Source organism: Triticum aestivum, chromosome 5A (genome assembly GCF_018294505.1).
Source record: "Triticum aestivum cultivar Chinese Spring chromosome 5A, IWGSC CS RefSeq v2.1, whole genome shotgun sequence".
NCBI classification, from domain to species: domain Eukaryota; kingdom Viridiplantae; phylum Streptophyta; class Magnoliopsida; order Poales; family Poaceae; genus Triticum; species Triticum aestivum.
The window spans coordinates 600,461,890-600,483,705 of record NC_057806.1 but is presented as its reverse complement, the minus strand read 5'-3'; the positions used below and the strand labels follow the sequence as shown (position 1 = coordinate 600,483,705).

Below are 21,816 nucleotides of genomic sequence, written 5' to 3'. Positions count from 1 at the left end.
GACTTGACAAGTAATGTCCTATTGGTATACAAATGCCACAAAGTCTTCCATTAAGGGTATGCCATCCATATTAATTTTGGAAGCTCACTTCTATGTCAATAAAGCTACTCGTAAGCACATGTGTATCTCTAATGCTGTTGATTTCATTAGTACTATCTCTACTCTTATAACTTCTAGTCGGTGGAGGCAGTCGTGTATCACCTTCTCTTTTTACACCAGTAGTAAAATCTGTTGCAAAGTGGGTGAGATGATGAGTTATCAGGTGTCATCGCTATCGAGTAGCGAGTGGTTTTAGACAACCAAATTTGAGATCACTAGTTGATATGATTCGACATGACATGAATGGTAGAAGAATTTGTTCATTGTAGCAACACACAAGTGTTGAGCCGATGTGATGTACACGTATAAATTCAGATATTACATTTGAGAAATGTTAATATCTAGGTTACCCTAATATCTAACGTCAGATTTTTAAGATTTTCTCACGAACGTCCAAAACTGCCATACCAAAACAGAAAATTGCCATGTTGTTTGTAAGAGATTTGTCGTCATGCTCCAAAGCGAAATTTGCCATGTAGTACAAAAAAGGCAGAAAAATAGCCACATTGTGCAGGGTGATTGCCATGCGTTCTATCGGGATCTGACGGTTCCGAAGGCATCCGCTAGGATTTCTTAAAAATCAGAAGTTCGCCGGTTATCAAACTCCTTACGTTTTAGTAGATCTTGTTTCACGCCCATACGAGCTTTGTTTAAAAACATCGATTACAACGTAGACGCGCGTGCGCGCACACACACATTCAAATAACACCTACTACCAAAAACAAAATAAAAAATGTGGGGCTTTAAGATTTACGAAAGTCACCACAACCGTCTCACACTGAAAGAATAATAATCTACTATCTCCGTCCTGATTTATTAGTCCCTTTGTATTTAGCGTCATATTTTAACCATAGTTTAAACTAATAATATATAATTTATATGTAGCAAAATAATATCATCGAAAACCATGTTCAAATATGAATCTATTTAATTTTTCACGGCATGCAATGCATTGACATTTTGATAGTTAAATCTATGGTTAAACTTTGACACAAAATACGAAGAAAATCAATAAACCAGGACGGAGGTAGTACACTTCTAGTAGTACATTATTAAAAAACCTAAAGAATTTTGTTTTGCAGTTGCAAAAGAAAAATCCAAGGTATCCACGTGTCACCCTAATAACACGATAAGCACGATGAAATCAAGCTCGTGCGCGCAAGAGCGGCGAGCGTGCGTGTGGCCGGAGGAAAATCCCGGAGGGGGAGCCGAACCACCCGTTCTGTTATTCCCTCACCCACGAACCGACCCGACCTCATTATTGCCCCGCGGCCCCGCCTCCAGCCCCCACCTCCCCTCGCCCCCGGAACTCCCTCCCCCCTCCGCCCTCCCTCCGTCGCCCGCGGTCGCTGCTGGCTTCCGACGCACGCGGCATCCGAATCCGCACCGCACCGCACCCGATCCCCGCGCCACTTGTCCCGCCGCCCAATGCCCGCCCTCCGGTGAGATGGCGCCGCCGCGCGGCGGTGCTCCCACCCCCTCGGATTCCCCCCACTCCATTTATTCTCCCCCTGGCCCGCCAACAACAGCGTCCCGTCATCCTCCTCACCCGCACCACCCCCGCTCGCCTATTTAAGGCGACATGCTCTCCAGGAGGCCGCTCGCCGCCGCCCTACGCCTCGCGCCCCTCTCGCCTCCGCTCCTCCTCTTCTTCGCCTCCTCCTCCTCCTCGTCGTCGTCACCCGCCTCGTGCTCCTCCCCCACCGCTTCGGCCTCGGCCCCCAGAGGTGCGCGCTTCTGACGAGCATTCGTTGATTCCGGGCGTTTTTTTCTGTGTCGGTTTCGCGGTGGCACGCTTAATTTTAGCGATGTCTGTTCCTCTCTAATTTTGGTGCTGCGTAAATATGAGAATGTTGGTTTTGATCCGAGGCCAGTCCTGCTAGTGCTAGGCTGTAGAGGGGCAACCCGGTTTCGGGTCCATGGGCGAATGCTGAAGCATAATCGTGTATGCTTTGCTCTGCTTTTGTGCCCGTCTTAAAGGATTTCGTGGTTCGTATCCGTTTACGATGAGATTTTGGGATTCGTATGTATGGGTTGATCAGGCCTCTTTTCTGAACTGCTGAGTATACTCTGGAATTCGTTTCAGTTTGGCTGAATTATGCGGTTTAAATCCTGTTTCCTGATCGTGTCGTTATGGAAGTCTGAATGTGGCAGAGTTTCAGTTATGCCACGTTTTTTGATCGGTTGATCGCTAGACTTTCACCGACCTTGCTTGAATTCCTGGTTGAAACACCGAGTTCTACCACTGAATTACAGTGTGATATCTCTGATGTACTTTGGTCTATTCACCTTGTATCAGGCTGCAGTGCTCTAAGGATGGATAGCGGCGCTGTGGAACCAGCTTCAACCGGGGCAATCTGGTCAACGCCGTCGGTGGAGCCGAGAAGCATTTCCATCGGGAAGCAGATATTCTGCAACAGGTCTCTCAACATGAGGAACATCACCGCAGTAGGATTTGATATGGACTACACTCTTGCGCAGTACAAACCTGAGACATTCGAGGCCCTTGCTTACCATGGCACCATTGAGAAGCTCGTGAAGGATCTCAACTACCCTGAGGAGGTTGATGTCAATAGTTACTTCTCCCATTTTATGTGATTTTAGATTTGATATAGGGACTTGGGGTCTGTTGTTGTGTCAGGATTTCATGGTTGCCTCAAAGTAACTTGAATAGTTGCATTTAACACAGTACCAACATCATGTCTTTACCTGTTTCGACTTTTGAGCAATATTCCCACCTGTGATAGTCCATGATTTGGACCATGAATTTTGTTCGGTAGTATAAATGCATGAAATTTGTTGCTGCTCTGAACCAAAGAATTTTATGCTAGTTATTGCTATTTATCTTAGGAAGGATCACCAATTTCTGCATTAATGTAGTAGCAAAAGGTTCATACTATCAAGTGAATATCTGTTTATTACAGAAGTGTGGAATTCTTTGTGAAGGACATTTAGTTTTTCTTAGGACTAGCAATTTGATGCTGAGACTTGTGGGCTTAATACTCTCTTGGCTTGCAAGTTTTTGTTCTGAATTGGATTTACTCTGTTTCATTCTGCAGCTGTTGACATGGCAATTTGACTGGAAGTATATGGTCAGAGGACTAGTTCTTGATAAGAAAAGAGGAAATATCTTGAAGGTCCGCTGCATTTGCTTGAACTCACTTCACTTTGTTGACTGAAAATGAACTTGTGACACATAGAAACAACATTACTCTGTCTAATAAAAAATGTACATCGTTTTGGATATTGCCATGATGTACAAGGCGGAACTTTGACCATCAGTTTCTGTGAAAGTACATTGCTTCAAATAAAAATGATTATTCACTAAAAAATATTTCATATCAGATTTAGTAATATAAATTTCATGTAACCAATGTTGGTAAAAAAATTCAGTGCTGGTTAAACTTAAGAATGTTTGACTGATCTCTTCAAAAACTTTTGCAAGCAGTGGGCATAGGATCTAAATTAAGAAAAATGAGAACAAGATGCAGGAAACCCATGGGTAGACAGGGAGCAATTTTTTGTATTTACCAACAAAGGGGTCATGCATCCCTATTATTTACAAGATCAAAGTTCCACGTTTACATTGATGCCTGGAACCTTTTGTTTGTGCTTGCATGATACTAGTGCCGACCTAATTTCTACCTTATTGTTTTTACTTTTATATCTAGTTTTCACTATAAGATTGCATGTTGTAGTTCCCTATTCATACTTCTTGACAGTTGAAAACACCAATTGTTCACTAAACACTTCCCATCATGTTGAAAATATTCAATCGTCTCTTGATGCAAAAGTTCTGCATGGTAGGAGGCAACTGTTGAAGTGTATATGTGGATTCCCCTTTCCATCAGTTCGGACCTTTGGTTGCATTGGCTAGTGCATGAAGCTTAACAGCAACAACACAAAATAGACCTAGCATAAATTAAATTCCCACTGGTTATTCACTACTTGCTACTGTTGGTTAATTTTACTTTTATACTTTCTGAATCAGTGGTCAGTTTAACTGCCATTTTAACTATGTGTGCAATATCAGATGGACCGGCACAAGTATGTAAAAGTTGCATACCATGGATTTAGGGAGATGTCGAAGGAAGAAAAAGTTGCTGCTTATGGGAGTACATTGATAAGGGATTCCTTCGATGAACCTGATTATGCCCTTATAGATACACTTTTCTCACTGGGTGAAGCCTATCTGTTTGCTCAGCTTGTTGATTTCATGGACAGCAATCCTGCAAAAGTACCTTCAGGCACTGAGTATGATCATTAGATCCATATATGGTTATTATTCTTTCACAAATGATTTGAAAATGATTGCAATGTATGGATATTGGCAAGCATAGGTGAAAATTATGCTTTCACATATGTTTGTCTATTCATTTTCCTCTGTTCCTCTGCCCATATGTAAAATATTGGGCAGACATTTTATTCCATATATTCTGATCTGCATCTTCCATTTTACTTGTATTGATATTGCTAATGTACTTGTTACCTTGGATTATTTTGTTGTTACAGCTATGCGCATATGTATAGAGATGTGAGGTCTGCGGTTGATCTGTGTCATCGTGATGGAACTTTAAAACGAATGGTTGCAAAGGAACCTAGCAGGTAGTTCTGTATAATCTTAAACAACCATGTAGTGGTTATTCTAGATCATAGTGCTAGGCACAACAATGAGTGGACATCGTTTTTCTTTCTTTTTTGCAATAATTTGGTATTGTTCTCTTTTTGTTTGTTCACATGCCTATAGACCTGCGTATATTTCCCCCATTGTTTATGATGTAAGAATTTATACAATTAGGTTTTAACTGGCATAGCTGATTTGTGTATTCAAACTTGCCAGGTATATCAATGAAGACTTGGCAATTGTACCGATGCTTCAAATGCTTAGAAAATCTGGACGCTCCACATTCTTGGTGACAAACAGGTATGCTCTTCCTTATATCATTTCAGGTTTGATAGATGTCCACCCAAACCGAGGCAGTTTATTTGATGGACAAATGAAATAATTTGATCATTTTTGTCTGGCTGCATTTCGCATCTTCAAATTTAAGCTTCTGTCTCTTACTATCTGGAGATGAGCTTGTTTATGCAGTTTATGGGACTACACTGATGTTGTCATGAACTACCTATGTGGGCCATATATGTCAGATGTAAGCTCAAGTCACAACCACAAGTGGCTTGAGTATTTTGATGTTGTTATAACAGGCAGGTTGGTATATCTTGTTTATTTTATTTTATTTTTGTAAATTTATGCTTAGTTATCTTCCTTCTCAACTCAAGCCCATCCTTTCTGAACTTTTCAGTTCAAAGCCAAGCTTTTTTCATGATGATAACCGAACAGGATTGTTTGAAGTTGAGCCTGATTCTGGGAAACTTCTAAATGCTGATCTTCAGGAAAGTAAAGTGGTTTTAATGTCTAACCTGTTTCTCTGAACCATGTTTTATAATATATGTGTTCTTTATGTAGATTGGAAGCCCAAGATCAAGTCAACATCAGCCAAAACCAATTCACAAAGTTTACCAGGTACGTGTTTTCCTGATTCTGTATGTGCGTAAAACTCTAAAATTAGAATACAAAAATCTCTCTTATTACTTCCTAATAGTGCAAATGTCTACCTGGTCAATTAGCATTTCGTGAATGTACTTGTAATGGCTACGCTATGTGTCTTGCTCTAATAAGCGAAGAAATTATTTTCCAGGGAGGCAATGTTGGTCATCTTCACAGACTACTTTCTGTTGCTTCTAGTTCGCAGGTAACTTTCTGTCTGTTGTAGGTTTGGTACATGTTAGCTGTATTTCTCTGTTTGTGGCTGGTTGCAATGAGTTTCCTGTTTACTTGGAATTCTCCATTAATCAAATCAAATAATGCAATATCTTACCATATAGATCCTCTATGTTGGTGATCACATATATGGAGACATACTCCGCAGCAAGAAAGTTCTAGGTATGTGTTATTCAATCTATAATGTTAGTACACTTGAAATTGCCACCTGCTGTTAAATTGATTCAATTTGGTACTTTTGATTGCGTGGAAGCTTTAATGATGTTCTTGTATTTTATAGGTAAAAATACACATGCCAATTTGCGTGCATGCTTGATCAATTCAAGTAACTACACAGCACCATCCAATGAATCCTAAGTGCTTTATTCTTTTTCTCTGCACTCATCATCGATGCTGCTGATGGTGTCAAATTCAGTATGAAGTAGATACCGATGCTTAGTTAAAAAGTCGGCCTGTGTTACGGATGTCCTCTGAGTTGTGGTTGGTGGTCGATTCTGCATTTTACTTTCCATTTCTCCAGTGATTATGTGCTGTGTTTATTTAAAAGGTTGGCGGACTATGCTGGTAATACCTGAGCTGGAGCAAGAGGTGAAGCTTCAATCAGAATCAAAGTCTACTCGAAAGGTATAGATATATTACTCAGTAATCCTGAAAATGACTTTTGGCAACATATAATAACTGGGCACAAGCTATAACAGACTTAACTTTGCATGATTCGGAAATAGCAGTCTGTAAGATTTTCATTGTGGTTCCATGAGAGCTGGTGTTGCACCAGAACTGTTGCTTTTAGAACTGCAGCAAAACTTGGTGGCACAACAGCTTTCTAATGGTGGTAAATTTAACTAAACTTTGATGACCCCAAGTTGCATGTGACTGTTCAGATTTGCATGTTAAATTGATTATAATCTTGACCAGGAAAGGGCCTTCTATGTTTTTATCTCAGATTTCAATACAGTCTAATAAGGTTTGCGTTTTTGAGGATTATTAGAACTGAAACCTTTGGACTATAGGTGTTGTTTGCGGCCAGCACTATTGGCCCTGCTTGTTAAATTGATTATAGTCTTGACCCGGAAAGGATTTTATGAGATTTTGTCTGAGATTTGAATAGTCTAATAAAGTTCGTGTCAGAACAAGGAGTTTGTTAGGATTAGTAGAAGTGAAACTTCACCCATGATTACACCCTAGGGATGAATTTTAGTTGGCATATCTGGCCCGAAAGCTTTGCAAACTCAGAAGTTTCCCCTCACATAGGCACAATGTTCTGAGTGTGGTTGCACATCACAAGTAGTACTATGAGAAGAAATTGAGCGGCAGAAAAGATTATTTCTGTATTCATGTTAGGAAAGCATAGCAAAAGGGCGATGAACTTCTTTCTAAAAATATAGCTCCATTGGTTAATACATCATTACGGGAAAATGTAGGCAAGGTGCACACGCAAAATAAATATCTCATTCGCCATAAGTATGCATTCGAGTTTATTTTCCCTTTATTTTCAATCTGTGTGTTGGCAATCTTCTTGATGGCTCTTTTTATGCTTGTCACCCTACTCAGGAGCTTAGACACCTTAGAATGGAGCGTGATTCAGTTGAAGACACGATCCATCGCCTTGAATGGTCTCTTCAGTAAGTAGATCAGTTTTGGTACTTTTCGCCTTGAGTCAACTCACATTTAAGATATTCTTGATTCAACATTTAAGGGTTTACTTAAATACTTCTATAGATGAACCAAAATTTATAGGAATGATTTTGTGAATCATTACAATTTTTATGCATATGGATCAAATCATCAATGGAAGTAACTCATTATGTGCATACACCAAATAGGGCAACTAGTTTAAGGTTTGGACTTTCGAGACTATTTAATGATCGTGAAACAGTGTTCAGTAGGGTCATAATTCTTTATTTAAATGCAAAGAGAGTACTTTGGAACCTTCCTTTTAGAGGCGTGCTTGAGTTACCTGCATGTCCATGGAAGGAAGGTCAGAACGTGGATGGTAATGATGTTTCAGATGCGAAGCTCATGGTTGTGCAAGTTGCAGGAGATGTATGCGGGTGCATACTGCTGCTGAATGTGAACTACTTTGTTTCATAGTTGGCCGTCTTGAGATGAACCACAGTTTCGTCGCGAGCACGCAACAGCTTCGCCGCTGATTTGTTCATCTGTTCTCTGGTGAGAATTGGTCGCTTGTTGCGGCAGTGCTTCTGCTGTTGCGTATGCTCTCTAGTTTGGGTCTTGCAAAGAGAAGTGGCCACAAGTGAACGGAGATGCTAGGGCTGTTAGCATCAATGGATCTAATGTTGCACAAAAATATCAAATACACATATACAACATGACACACACACCTTTATGAAAGATGAAGATCAAGCAAGGTTTTTTTTACTCAACTTGTGCTCTTTTCTTCATTGGTTGTACGTAGCTGTCATAGGGGTTTAGAATGCCATCAATTTACATATGTGAACAAATACTTGGCAAATAGTATGAAGCATTGGGAATGTATGCACCTATTAACTCTGCACACTCTTAAGAAATTCTCCGATACTTAAACACTAATTTTCCTTGGGGTATTGAATTAACCATTCAAATGCTCCTAGAATAATTCAAGCTGGCCCTCGTATGAATGGTCAAATTGTACCCTTGAAGCTTTAGTGTGAAAGCATTGGACATTTTCTTAGAGCGTGCATGAGGTTAATTGGTGTGTAACTTCATAATGCTTAATATTTGCTTGTTTTTTGTCCACATATTTAAATTGTTCGCATTCAGAACCCTCATGAAAGATACATATGACCGACGAATAAACCAAGCCAAGTTGAGTTGAAACAATGTTTGCTTTTTGGTTGTCTTTCTGAAGGGTGTGCATCTATTTGTGTATGCGTGTTTGAAATCTTTGTCCATCAATAGATCCTTTGGGGCCAACAGCCATGGCATCATTTTTTATCACTTCTCTCTGTAGGAGACATACCTGAGAGCAAACGCAGAAGCAGAAACACTACCACAACAAATGACCAACTCTCACCAGCGATGAGATTAAAGAAATCAGCGGCGAGGCTGCTGCGTGCTTGGAGCGACACCGTGGATCTCAAGACAAGCAATTGTAAGACAAAGTAGGCCACATTCAGTAGCAACAACCACCTTCATGTTCCTTCTCTTCTTCGACAGCCTACTCTAGCAGAGCCCCTCCCAATTTGAGTCGTGCCCCACTGCCCCTCCCCATTTGAGTCGTGCTCCACCGCCCCCTGCCCATTTGAGTCGCCCCTGTGCTAAACTACACTCTTATTAGTGTGAAAGAGCAAGTGGTGCATCGCATTCCAAGTTGACTTGGATTTGCAGCGCGAGAGATTTATCATTCACGCTCTTGCACAGTTGATTTACCTCTGCCCTTCCTCTGAATCTTAATCTCTTCCGAGAGTATTGATATTCCACATCGCTTTTCAAAAGGGTGAATGGTAAAATTCCTTACTTAGGAAATTCAATTTAAGTTGAATGTGATGCACCGACCAATTTGTTGTTTCAAACAGAGGTTTTTTATGCTTCATTTTGTTACTGCAACTTGGGTCATTTTCCAATTCAGGCTTCCTTTGGTTCATAGGATATAAATGTTGTAGGAATAGGAAAATCATAGGAAGTGAGATGACATGCATCTCAATTCCTATAGAGAAAAAGATGTCATTTGATCCATAGGATAGGAATTTTTCCATTGAGTCTTAGCTAATGTTTTTTTTCCTTCCAAAATGTGAAGGATTGATTCCTATCCTATATAGGAATAGGAATCCATTCCTACAAACCAAAGGGTCTCAAAGGAAATTTTCCTATGCAAATCCTATCCTATAGAAATCCTATGACATTCCTACAAACCAAAGGAGGCCTCAATGTCCGTGCTGTCTCCAATTGGCCAATGGTTGTCTAGATCCTGCCTTTGTAGCTTCTTTACCACCACAATATTGATCTCTGCTTCCTCGGTCAATGATCACGTACATTCTTGGCTACCTGGTGGCATTTGGAATGCTCAATGATTATGTCAGATGCTAATACCATCACACACACTTTAAGGATGAAAAACGACGCGTTTCAAGGATCTGTCAAATGCTTTGTGAAAAACTCTGCTTGCTATTTCCTAAGTTTGTCGAACTCCGTTTTACTAACTTATCAAACAGAGAAGGGATTACTTGCAAAAAAAAACCAAAGGGATTGGGAATGAGGGTTATGATTGGACTATTAGAGCCGACGAAACTCAGCAAGAAAGCCAGAGGGAAGGAGCATTTAGGTCGAAGGTAAGAAAGGAAAAAAGGTTGCAAGCTCCAAGCTGCTAGCGTCGCTTGCAGGGGTGTTGCTCTAGGTCGGCAGCATTTGGGCTAGTAGGCAAGGAGGAATGGGTGGCCTCTCATAGCGGATCTGGCGCTGACCTTCCTGTCTCCAAGTGGCAGTAGCATGCCGACGTTGATGGTGTCTGAAACGACTTATGCAAGCTTCGTGTCAGGCTTCTCCACCCATTTACATGTGTGATGCTCCTCTAACCGGTCATCACCTTGGAGGGCTTGTTCCAAAATGCAATTTACTCTTTAATTATTATTTTGTGAAGAAGATAACATGGCACAAGAGTAATTCAGAAGGCGCGCATATATTTGTGCCTTGGCATGCAAGGTATGCAAAAATCACAACAATGACATTAATGAGGCGATGAGCTTAGGTGGAAAATTTTGTGCACTTAATATGTAGAAAGACAAACTTTCTAATCATTGTGCACGCTTTAATGTGAAGTTAGTGTTAAACTTTCACTTGCCTAGCGCAAAAAAAAATATGGTCAAAGTGCAATTTTAACGTTTACCACTACCCAGTACCATTTCTGTTTATAGTGCATAAAACAGTTCTGCTTAGTTATTTTTATTTTATATCTAATTCATTATGTCTAACCTCTTTGTGTTTTCTAGATTTGAAGATCTTACAGAGAATGAGAAGGGAAAGTTGTTATCTGAGCATGATAATCTACTGGTAAGTCCTTGTTCTGTTTGTCTTGTTGGTTGGTGGGTATTTAGAAGAAATTAGTACCCCCCCCCCCCCCCGGATCCATATTAATTGACGCTGGTTTAGTATAACTTTGTACTAAAGCAGCGTCAATTAATATGGATCGGAGGGAGTAGTTGTTTCACATGAATCTAACTGGTAGCATCTACCGTGCCCTCTATATGACTCATGCTGTATAATATAGCTTGCTTTTTAACTCGTGGTAGTTTTTTCTCTGATTGCAGCAAAAGCTGAAGGGTATCCGCTGCCTTCTCCGAGATGCTCAGATGCAACATCACCAGAAGGTAATTTGTCAAGTTACATAACTTTGTGGTCACATTCGTCATTGTGTAAAAATATCCCCTGAAAAAAAAACATAACTATTTGTTTCCGTCCAGTTTCACAAGGTGTGGGGACAGCTTATGAAGACTGGGTACCAAAACTCTCGGTTTGCTCACCAGGTGATGTGCCTGTAAAAAAACATTCACAGTAAATTTTAGCAGTCGACTGAAATGTTCTTACTTTTGCTTGTGTCAACATTCCTCAGGTCGAGAGATTTGCATGCCTATACTGCAGCCAAGTTACAGACTTTGGGTTGTATTCTCCCAACAAGTATTACCGTCCAAGCGAAGATTACATGCCCCATGAGTTCGATGTGCTTGGCCTGTAGAACTAGTTTGTGCTCATGTGGAATCGAAGTTCTCCTTTGAGGTGTAGGCTGAAGCAAGATATGGACGCAATTTTAGCATGATACTGAATAACAAATATTTACCACCTCACACAACAGAATGAGGTCTACCTGGTGAAACTTCACCCATTTTACATGTTTATATACTATAGTTGCTGATAGGAAATTTTACAGGTTTCCTGCTTTGTACATAACATGTTCTAACAGGGGGCAAATGAAACCAATGTTGAATGTTGATCATTTCAACTTTCAAAGTAAATAATTTAATTTGGTTATTACTCCGCTTGGCTATGCTCATCTGAATTTAAAGTGCTGTATAACAATTGATAATATCCCAATGAGGTCTGTAACCCCTAATGAATTTTGAGGGTGAAATTTGAGGGCCATTTGGTTCAATGTTTGAAAGGCTGAGCCATTTGTTTCTCACGAAGCTGTTACTTGTGTGTACTGGTTCGTTCAAATAGCTGGAAATGCTAGAGCTTGACACCACTGCAGCAGCATTGGTGAATGTGTGACCTGACCTTACAGAAGCCCAACCCTAATAGCTCTTACTGAAAACAATTTAATTCTTGGCTATTTTAAGGGTGAATGACAACCTGGAAATGTTAGGGCTTGTTTGGGACTGCTCCACTTCACCAAAATCAGTTTCGCTCCACTAAATTCACTTTGGAGCAGTTTCATCCAGAAGTTGTAGCGCTACCAAAGAGAATGTTTGGCTTCCATCTAGCTCCAGCTTCAAGAATGAGAAATTTGGTGGAAAGGATCTATTTGATTGGTCGAGGGGGGAGAAACGAAGGGGTATCCACTTATTGGTGGCAGTGGTGGATAATTTCCACCCAACTCCAGCTTCTAGAGATTTTTGGAGCACCTCCTGAAGAGCTTCATAAAAAACTGGGAGTTGTGCCCCGGATTCTAGTTTTTTTATGGAGTGGCATATCGTTGAGCTATCCCGTTTGGTTTGTGTTTTCTGGAGCGGAGCTGAATTTTAAGGAGCAGAGCAGTCCCAAACAGGCTCTTAATGCTCCATTGGGAAGCAGAGACATGGGAAGCTAGCAAAAAGCATGGGCTAGTTAGAAACTTCTACCTGATTTGTATTTGATCATAATCCTTTAGTACAAAGGAAGTTAAACACAAATCCTTTAGATTTAAAGAAAGTCAGCAAGTATTTGGAAGGATGAGAGAGAAATCTAAGAGGCCAAATACAGATGAGCTGAATGATCTTGAAGAATTGGAAGAGATCCAACCCCTAACTAATGAACATATGGCTAGGAGGAGTCGTATCCGAAGCTCTCTATGTGAATCTTTGGAAGAAGAGCAATACTGGCATAAAAGATTAAGTGAAGACTGAATGCTTAAGGGGGACAACAACACTAGCTGCTTTCACAGGATTGCTAAATAAGGAAAAAATGTATTTTCTCCTTGAATATACATGAACTGCTGATTTGCTAAATCATGCTAGCGAGCTGTACAAAAACTTGTTTGGTCCCACTGAAGGTTTTACCTGCAGATTAAGGAGTGATGTTTGGGTTGTCCATGCAAAATTATTTGAGGACACCAGGGAACTTAGTAGACTCTTTAGTGAAGAGGAAATTAAGAATGTGATAGATGTGTTGAAAACGAATAGGGCTGCAGGTGTGGCTGGATTTCTCATTGGATTATTCAAACCTGTTGTCCTATTATTAAAGATGAAGACGATCTCATGATGTGCTTAGTAGAATTAATTTTGGTGACATTGTACATAAATATAGACCTATTTGTCTTCTCCATGTGCTCTTTAAGCCTTTTCCAAAAAATCATGGATGAAAGGGTGACACCATTTGTGGAGAAGCTAATCTCTGTGAGCCAGAATGCTATGAAGGGGAGGAACATCATGGATGGAATTATGTCTCTACAAAAACCTGAATTCTGAACCGCGCAGCTGCGCTCGTTCGCTCGCGCGAGCGCATGGAGCAGAACCGTCCGATGCGATGTGCGGCGATTTCGTCCCAACCAGGTGCCCGTTACGGATTGCACGAAACGTGCAGCGAGTGGTGGGCCCGGCCCCTTTATTCCAGGCGAAACCGCTCCCCCCGCGCCGCACCCCCGCTCGTCTTGTTCAAAACCACCTGCACCCCCCGCAGATTCATTCGAACTCCTCTCCCTCTCCCTTTCCCCTCCTCTAGCAACGGCGAGGCGAGGCGGGGTGCTGCAGTGGTGGTTCCGGCGTGGAGTCGCCGATGCGGGAGGCCGTCCGCGAGCGCCGCGAGTCACCGGCTGCAGGTGGAGGTAACCCGCTATTTCCCCCCACTCTGCTCCCCTGTTTTTCTCGCTTTACTCCCCTGTTTTGCGCTCCATGGAGTTAGGGTTTCGGTGAGGGGGCGGGCACGAGGTTGTCCATGGTGTCCTCGGGCTCCGCGTCGTGAATGCTTTTTGGGGGCGTGGCGTTGATACGGTGAGGGGGGGGGGGAGGGGGTGGGTTTGTGCTGGGGCTAGGCGGGATCGAGTGGCTGTAAGGGGATACAGGCGACGGAATCCTAGTTACTGGCGCATATGATTCGTTTTTTCGATGTTGCTTGCTTCTCAAGACACAGTTGCTCATAATTTTGATGGAGTTGCTTAGATTTTTTTCCTGTAATTTGTGAGATGGAGGGGAGGGCAAGGGGATGCATCTGACTGGGGGCAGTTGCTCATTTTTTTTATGGCAGTTGCTTAGTTTTTTCGCTGAAATTTTTTGAGAGAGGGAGGGTCAGGGGATGCATCTTACCTGGGTAGTTGTTCATAAATTTGGTGCTAGTTGCTTAGATTTTTTCCTACCAATTTGTGAGGGGGCGGGTCAGGGGATGCATCTGACTTGGGCAGTTCATGGAGGGGTAAGGGGATGCACTGTTTTTTTGGGGAAATGGCTTTTCTGATTTTTTTGATTTTAGTTTTAGTTATTGTCTAGATTTGCAACACCAAGTTGATATCCTTTTTATAGTGTTGTTTTAAATTTTACTGTGTGAAACATGACGATGCTTATATCAACCATCGAGCTGCGGTCCTTCATTGCAACTATGATTAGGAGATGAGATATCTCTCATGAATATGCGGCAAAGCCTGAGTGTTTTTTGATCTTTTTTTAGCTAATGTGATGAAGATGAACATGTGGCTTTTTTTGATGAGTAGTTTTTTTATGTGCTTTATTTTTAGTTGCCACAAAATAATGAGTAGTTGCATAGTTATCAATACCCAATTGCTTCTGCAAGCACTAGCAATTTAGTTGTTGAGTTATCTCTGGATAGGGAATAAATGGAGTTTTTGTTCATCTACCAGATATAAATGCTTTTGTATCTGGTTGTATCTGTTTTTCATGAAACATGTTTTTTGTGTGTTTTCTTGTACATAATGGGTCTGAAAAGCAAAAGGCATGCGGGTAGAAGTGATGGTCAAGATGATGGAGAAGAAGTGGCAGCTCAACCAGCAAGGAGTAATGTTGGACGCAAGCGCGGGCGGGCGAATGAGGATCCTGTACGTGGTGGTCGGGCACAGAAACGGGCCACCAATTCTGCCCGGGGTGGTCGGGCGAGGAAACGGGGCACTGATTCCGCCGCTCGTGATGAAGGAGGGAGAAGTTTGAAACGTGCGAAGAAAGTTGCGGATGAGGTATTTTCCTTATGAAAAAATTGAAAGAAGGGAGGCATCCTTGAAATATGTAATGCTCAAGTCAGCATGGCATAGGTTTTCTTTTTGTATATGCACTCCTATCATTTGATAAGCAGCAGAATAGCAGTGTAGCAGTTGCCTAGTTTAGTACTAACAGTTGCAGTTCATTTACAGATCTAGTTGCTTATTTTTAGTACAATGAGTTGCTCAGCTTAATATATTGGGTTGCTCATTTTTTTAAATCTGTATGCAGATTGGTAGCAGTGGGCCACCACCGAGGAACAGGGCGTCACCTTCAAGACTTTTTGTCCTAAACAGTGGCCTCGATGATATACAAAAGGATGCCATTGGTGATATAAGCTTTGGGGGTGTGCTTGATATCGGGACAAGAACAATGAAAGGAGATCTTCTGAAGTTTGTGACGAAGTGTTATGATCCAGAGTTGTCGCAGCTTGTTATCCCAGATAGGGGGAAGATCCCAGTTGATGCAGCAAGCGTAGAAAGAATCTGGGGTTTACCCAGGGGGGCAGGGAAGGTTGCATATGAAGTGGAGCCAGACGTAGTTAGGTTGTTCAATGAGATGTTCGACATCCCGACAGGGCCCGCGCCATTAGTGACCGAGTGGTGCAAAATGATAAAAGATATGTGAGTTGTTGCGGACGACAAGTTCTTAAGCGCTTGGCTGGTTGTTGTTTATAGCTGTTTTCTTGCACCGACGACCAGCTTGAAGGTGTCACCGCGCGCGTACTCAGCTGCGCTGAATCCACGTGAGGTTGTGAATTCAAATGTTTGCCAGTTTGTCATCGACCAACTTAGGCTTGCTTTCATGGGTTTGGGAGACAAGAAGAATACTATATGCTGCTGCCTTTTCCACCTAGTGGTAAAATGATCCTAGGCCTTCCCCCTTGTTTTTTCGTTTTTCATTTCGCGTTATATGTTTCAAGCTGAAGTTCGATAGGTTTTTTTCGCAACTAACATGTGTTCTCATTTTTTTCTGAAATAGCTGGTATACCTTGACTCGCTTGACGTGGACTTTAGGACAGTCCATAAGGATTATGTGGACGAGAGGACGGCAACTGTTCTTCCAAGGGTCAAAGCATGGAATGAAGGTCTGATCAAAGCAGTAATTAAGAAGGACAAGATTAGGAAGGGTGTCTATGGAAAGTTACGAGTAAGTGTCACTTTTACTGTCTGAACATAATTTTTCATAGTTGCTTGATTTTTTTATGCAGTTGCCCACCTATAGGGATTGTGTTGCCTATTTTTTTAGGAAGCCTAGGCTTGGTGATTAAACTGGAAAAAGGACAAAAAATGAAAACCAATAGGCTAAGAACTACTACTACAAATTCAATCTCCTAATCTGCAAGTATAGATCACTTTTTTTACTGTCTGAATAGAATTTTTTTTGTAGTTGCTTGATTTTTTTATGCAGTTGCCCACCTATAGGGATTGTGTTGCCTATTTTTAGGAAGCTAGTTGCTCTTCATCATTTTGTCTCCAAGTAGTCATACATGTCCAATTACATTAGTCTTTTTAAGCAACAGTTGCCAATAATTTATAGTTTCTGTAGTTGCTCATTTTTTTGGTGGGTTGCTGTAGGTTTTTGTGATGTCCACAACTGCAGTTGCCATCTTGTTTTTGCCCTAAGTTAGGGAGGCAGTTGCTCATTCATTCCCTCCTCTTTTTTTGAATTTTGTTTGTTCTTTTTTTGCTAACTGAGTTTATCATGTACATTTTTTTACAACAAACAGCTCAAAGCTGAGTTCTCGAGATGTGCAGAAGATAGTGTTTTTGGGAGCATGGATCACATCCAGAAGTTTGTTGCTGCGAGGCTTCCTCAAAACTACAACAGCAATGTATTTTTCTTTTGTCACCATGGTTTTTGCCTTTTTTCGTAAGAAACGGAGTGCTTTTTTCGTTTATCGTCGTTGTTCTATAGACTACTCATCTTTTCGAGTTTTGTATTTTTGTATTTTTGCAGAAACAAAGGAGGTTGTCCATGCTGGTCCATGATATGTGCTCTGAAATATCAGTCCAAATTGGGAGGTTTGTTCAAGGGGTGGGCAAGTTGGAGGAGGAGGAGGTTGAACTAGCAGGCACAAGTGTTTCTAGGGTCGCAAGCATACGTCAATCATCATGGCAGAAAAAGGCAGCGGCAAGTCCGAAACAGCAGAAGGTTGCAAAGCAAAAGAATACAAGGGCCAGTAGCAGTCACTACAAGGAGACTTTTTTGGAGTCCGATGACGAGGAGGAGGAATCCGACGAGCAAGAGTTTGAATCTTCAGAAGAAGAAGAAGAAGAGGAGGAAGGGAAAGATGAGGACAATCCTAAAGAGGAGAGTTCGGATAATGACGGGGACAACAATGACGATGAGGACGATGACGATGACTATGATGATGATGCTCCGTCATACAGCAGCCCGCCAGCAGCCATAGATCATGACAATGATGATTCACAGCACACGGACGCTGACAACTCCCAGCCACCCATTGCCGGTGAAGAAGATGGTGGAGATGAGGAAGACGACGATGAGGACGATGCTGAAGATGAAGAGCAGGACAGGGAGGAGGAGGATGAAGAGGAACGGGACGAAGAGAAGGAGAGAAATGTGGAAGGGGGCAATTATGAAGAGAATGAAGCAGATAAGAAAGAGGGGGAATCGGAGGAGAAACAGGATGATGAAAAGAGTGAAGAACAGGAAGAAGAGGAGGAACACAGAGAGGATGAAGATGATGATGTGGAGGAAGATGGCGGGGGTGGGAAGAAGGATGGCGAAGATAAGGATGATGGCGGGAATGGTGGCAACACTAGCACCGACCAGCCCAACAAGGGAGGTGGTGATGATGAGGGAGGTGCACGAAATCCGGGGTGGCGTGGGGGCAGTTGTGACGATGAGGTGCCGCTAAGTACCATCATGGAGAGACTCAAGCGCACTGGCAAGGAAAGAAGTGTGGCAGAGGAAACGATGTCCATCGAGAGCACACAAGGAAGCATCGAAAGTGCCGGCAGTTTTTTCAGAGCAGCTTCATTAGGATGGACATGCGGAAGGAGCCGTTTGAGGTTCAGAGTGGGCCTGTCATTTTAGCTGTAGATGTGGTGAAGATTGGAGATACCCAGTACAAACAAAAATAGGTCATTCCCGAGACCCACGATATCCCTCTTTTCCCGATGCCTGCGATGCCAACTGAGGAAATTTTCTCCATGATGGATTTGCGCCCTGAGATGATGGTAGATGAGTTGGAACTACCAAGTTTTGGCCAAAAAGAGAAGGAAAGAAAGCTTGCAGGAGGAGTTGGACCGGCTGCCACAAGGAAAGTCAAGAAAGTGAGCCATAAGACAGTTAATGCCTGTGTTATGTCTCCAAAAGGAAGAGAGGATGCGGCTGTTCAAAGTGCCGCAACTACGACAATCAGCCAGCAAGCTCCGACAGTTCATAGGCCGACAGATGGAGCGGCAAGTCAGAAAGCAACATCACCAGCAAAAGGCAAGGTTTATCAGAAAAGAGCAGCAAAGAAGCAGAACACAACAACTGAACAGAGAAAACAAGCAACTGGTGAATCAGCAACGACTGAAAACAGGGCAAGTGCTAAATCAACAAAGAGTGAAAACAGAGCAACTGCTGAATCAACAAAGACTGAAAACAGAGAAACTGGTACTACTTTTGAAGCAACTCAGCCAAAAAAACTCAGGCAACCAGAGTGAGCATGCAGGCAGCAACTGCCCAGGAATCAGTAGCCCCTCCCACGCAAAGTACAGAGGCAACTGATGTGCTTGAGGAAGCAACCCCTGAGCAGGAACAAGCAACCGGCCAGGACTCAACAGACAAGCCTCCGGTACTCCCCAACAAGCAAGCATGTTCTGCAAAGGGGAAAGAAATCTCACTGGATGATGTTAGGGACATCAACAAGCTCCTTGAGAAGTGTGTGAGCCCAGGTTCGACGCCACCACTCGCGAGGAGTAATTCTGCTGGCACCATACCTGTAATACGGACATCAACTGCCATCAATCTACCAGCAAACGAAGGAGCATGCGATTCAGGTGAAGAAGCCCGTTTGCTGCAAAGATCAAAGTCTGGGAGAGCTGTGTGGGATGATTACTGTCCAGCCCCACCTTTCGATCTTGGCATAGATGAGCCAGCAGGAATAACAGGCGAGGAGGGCAAGGCAGCAGAGGATAAGGGGGTTGCAAACGCAGCTGCCACCGGTGACATTGAGTGGGGAATTGACTGGGGCAATATGGACTTCGATGAAGTTGTCGAGGGGGCAGTGAAAAATGTTGTAGGTCAGAGTGCGGGGCACATGTCACCTGCCGGTTTCAGCACGCCAACCGAAGTTGCAAAAACTACCGTTGAGGGGGAATCATCTGGTAAAGGTGCAGCCAGCAGCTCTGAAGCCCCTGTTCCTGAGAAGCGCGAGAGGAGCATACAGAAAGCTCCACCATCACAGAGGTCACCATATGTGAATATAGAAATGAGGAAGGATTTCACATGCAATGCAGAGACAAACAAAGTGTATGCACTTGTTATGTTGTTTGGAGGAGGAGGAGGGACGAGAAGGACGTCGCAGGGTGATGATACAACGTGAGTGTTTGTTCCAGTAGCCACTTTTTTCCCTGCTTTTTTCCTTTTTTTGCATGCAATGATCTCTCCTATTATTATTTTTCTTAACAGAGCTTTTCTTTTTTATTCTACAGGCCGCAAATCATAAACTATCGTGGTTACTTCTGCACAATCAAGGAGCTTGCTCAATCAATGAGGAAGGCAGGATGGATGAAGACACATGTCTTTGAGTTGGGGATTGAAGCAATCATGTACAACAGACAGGTGGGGTCCAAGAAAATAATCATGCATGTTAGGTTTTCGGTAAGAGAAATAAAAACCCACAGTTTTTCCCTTTTTTATTTTTTGGCACTGAAGTTTTTGTTGCTTTATTATCTGATTCTACATTTCTCCACAGACCTGGCTTCAAAGGCTCGATCTACATGTGAGGGAGCTGCATGATAGATTCAAAAATTCAAACCGTTTGGATGAGCAAGACATGGTATGGTCCGTGTGTTTTTACTAGTTGTCAAACATGATAAAAGGCTCTATTCTGTTTTTTCTTTAGATTTTTTTCTAGAAGTTGATGTCAGGAAATCATAGGAGTTGCTTGAAATCACATGATAAGTTGCTCATAAAAAGCCACTGAGTTGCCTGATAAGCCAGTTTTGCAGAAGCTTCATACACATTTTGTCAGAAGTTTTTTGATGTTTTTTCAGTGTTTTGAGAGTTATGCCAGAAGTTGCCTAAAATTCTATAGAGTTGCCTAAAAATCATAGGAGATGTTGCTCATACGAACATATAGAGTTGCCCAAAAACATATCAGTAGTTGATGTGTTTTTTGGTATGCTGGCATGGTTTTTTTTCTTCAAGGTTATGATTCCTGTGCTTGAAAATTTAGACCCAGAGAACCCCAATGGTGCACACCACTACTGGGTACTCAACATCAATCTGAGGGACAAAAGGTTCGAAGTGTTTGACTCTTGGAGGATGTTAAAGAAAAGCAAGAGGCTGGATGATGTTGCAAGGGCTATTGTAGCTGCAGTTCGTGTGTTGTGGGACAAGTACTATCCAAAACAAGCAAAGACAATGGACAAGTTCCCGCTTGTGAATATCGATGCACCAAAGCAGGTTGTATCATAAGGACCAACCCATATACACACATATCGTTGTTATAAGACGTAGTGTTTTGCTTTATTTTTTGCAAGTGCTTTCTTGACATTTGTTTTTTTTTGCAGTGGTGACTGTAGCATATCCACGTTGATGAACGTGTTATTGTGGAACGGGACGTGGCTCCCGAACTATGGACAAAGCGACATACCAAACACCAGGAAGAAGATGACCATCTCCATGCTGAAGTGTGACTTGAACAAGATTCAATGGCAGGAGATCCTCAAACTGGCCAACAAGTGAACAAATATCTAGGTGCATTTTTTTCCTGATCAATGTGTTCCATTAGAGAATATCAAATGCGAATATTAATGTGTTCCATTACAAAACTCACAAAAGATTGCCCCAAACCACCTATAACATGTTTGCTTAAATCACAAGCGTCCATAGGATTTTGCATGTTTTACGAGTAAGGAATATAAGCACAAATGTCAAGCATCCACGTCCACACAGTCTCCAATTTGTGAATTTAAAGCTAGGAAAACACATAAATTAAAACAAGTGCATGCAAATGATTTCATCGTTTGCTTTTTTCTTGAAAGCTGGCAGTTGCTTGATTTCCCTTCTACATTTGCTCAGAAACCAGACCTCAATTGCTTCATCTACCAGGACACTGTTTGCTCTTTTTTTCCTTACTTTTCCGCTAGTTTTGCAAGCCCAGGGGGGTCATTATCTTCGTGTGGTAACGATCACATCAGCTTCCCTAGGCACGTCGCAGCAGTGTGATCGATTGATTCACAAATGCTGCACTTGTTCTTTTTCTTAGGGTGTAGTTCCAGGGCTGATTTGAAGCGCTTGCTGCGGCTGCGCCCTTTTGTGACTGAACGAGGTGGATCCGTAGGAGTAGGGGGCAGGAGGTTGGTTTGAAGTACTTGGGGCATTAGGGTTTGATGCTTCCCTAGAACGAGCCGCTTCCCAGGC

General features: G+C 42.2%; 1 protein-coding gene across 4 annotated transcripts; it reads left to right on the top strand.

Moving 5' to 3' along the window:
* The first annotated feature begins 1,416 nt into the window (after window positions 1-1,416).
* Window positions 1,417-11,842, top strand: LOC123105188 (5'-nucleotidase domain-containing protein 4). Of its 4 annotated transcripts, XM_044527201.1 has the most exons (18): window positions 1,417-1,826; window positions 2,399-2,661; window positions 3,159-3,236; window positions 4,133-4,353; window positions 4,612-4,704; window positions 4,940-5,023; window positions 5,192-5,308; window positions 5,403-5,493; window positions 5,567-5,623; window positions 5,799-5,852; window positions 5,986-6,043; window positions 6,162-6,206; window positions 6,429-6,505; window positions 7,433-7,503; window positions 10,807-10,867; window positions 11,125-11,184; window positions 11,278-11,340; window positions 11,427-11,842. In XM_044527201.1, the coding sequence occupies exons 1-18, from the start codon at window positions 1,682-1,684 to the stop codon at window positions 11,547-11,549; spliced, it is 1,761 nt and encodes a 586-aa protein (XP_044383136.1). In that variant the 5' UTR covers window positions 1,417-1,681; the 3' UTR covers window positions 11,550-11,842. The 4 variants fall into 4 exon arrangements, 2 of the variants coding, with proteins under 2 accessions (XP_044383136.1, XP_044383137.1); XM_044527202.1 differs by lacking the exon at window positions 6,162-6,206; XR_006450730.1 differs by lacking the exons at window positions 11,125-11,184; window positions 11,278-11,340; window positions 11,427-11,842 and adding an exon at window positions 8,832-8,972.
* Window positions 11,843-21,816: the final 9,974 nt, after the last annotated feature.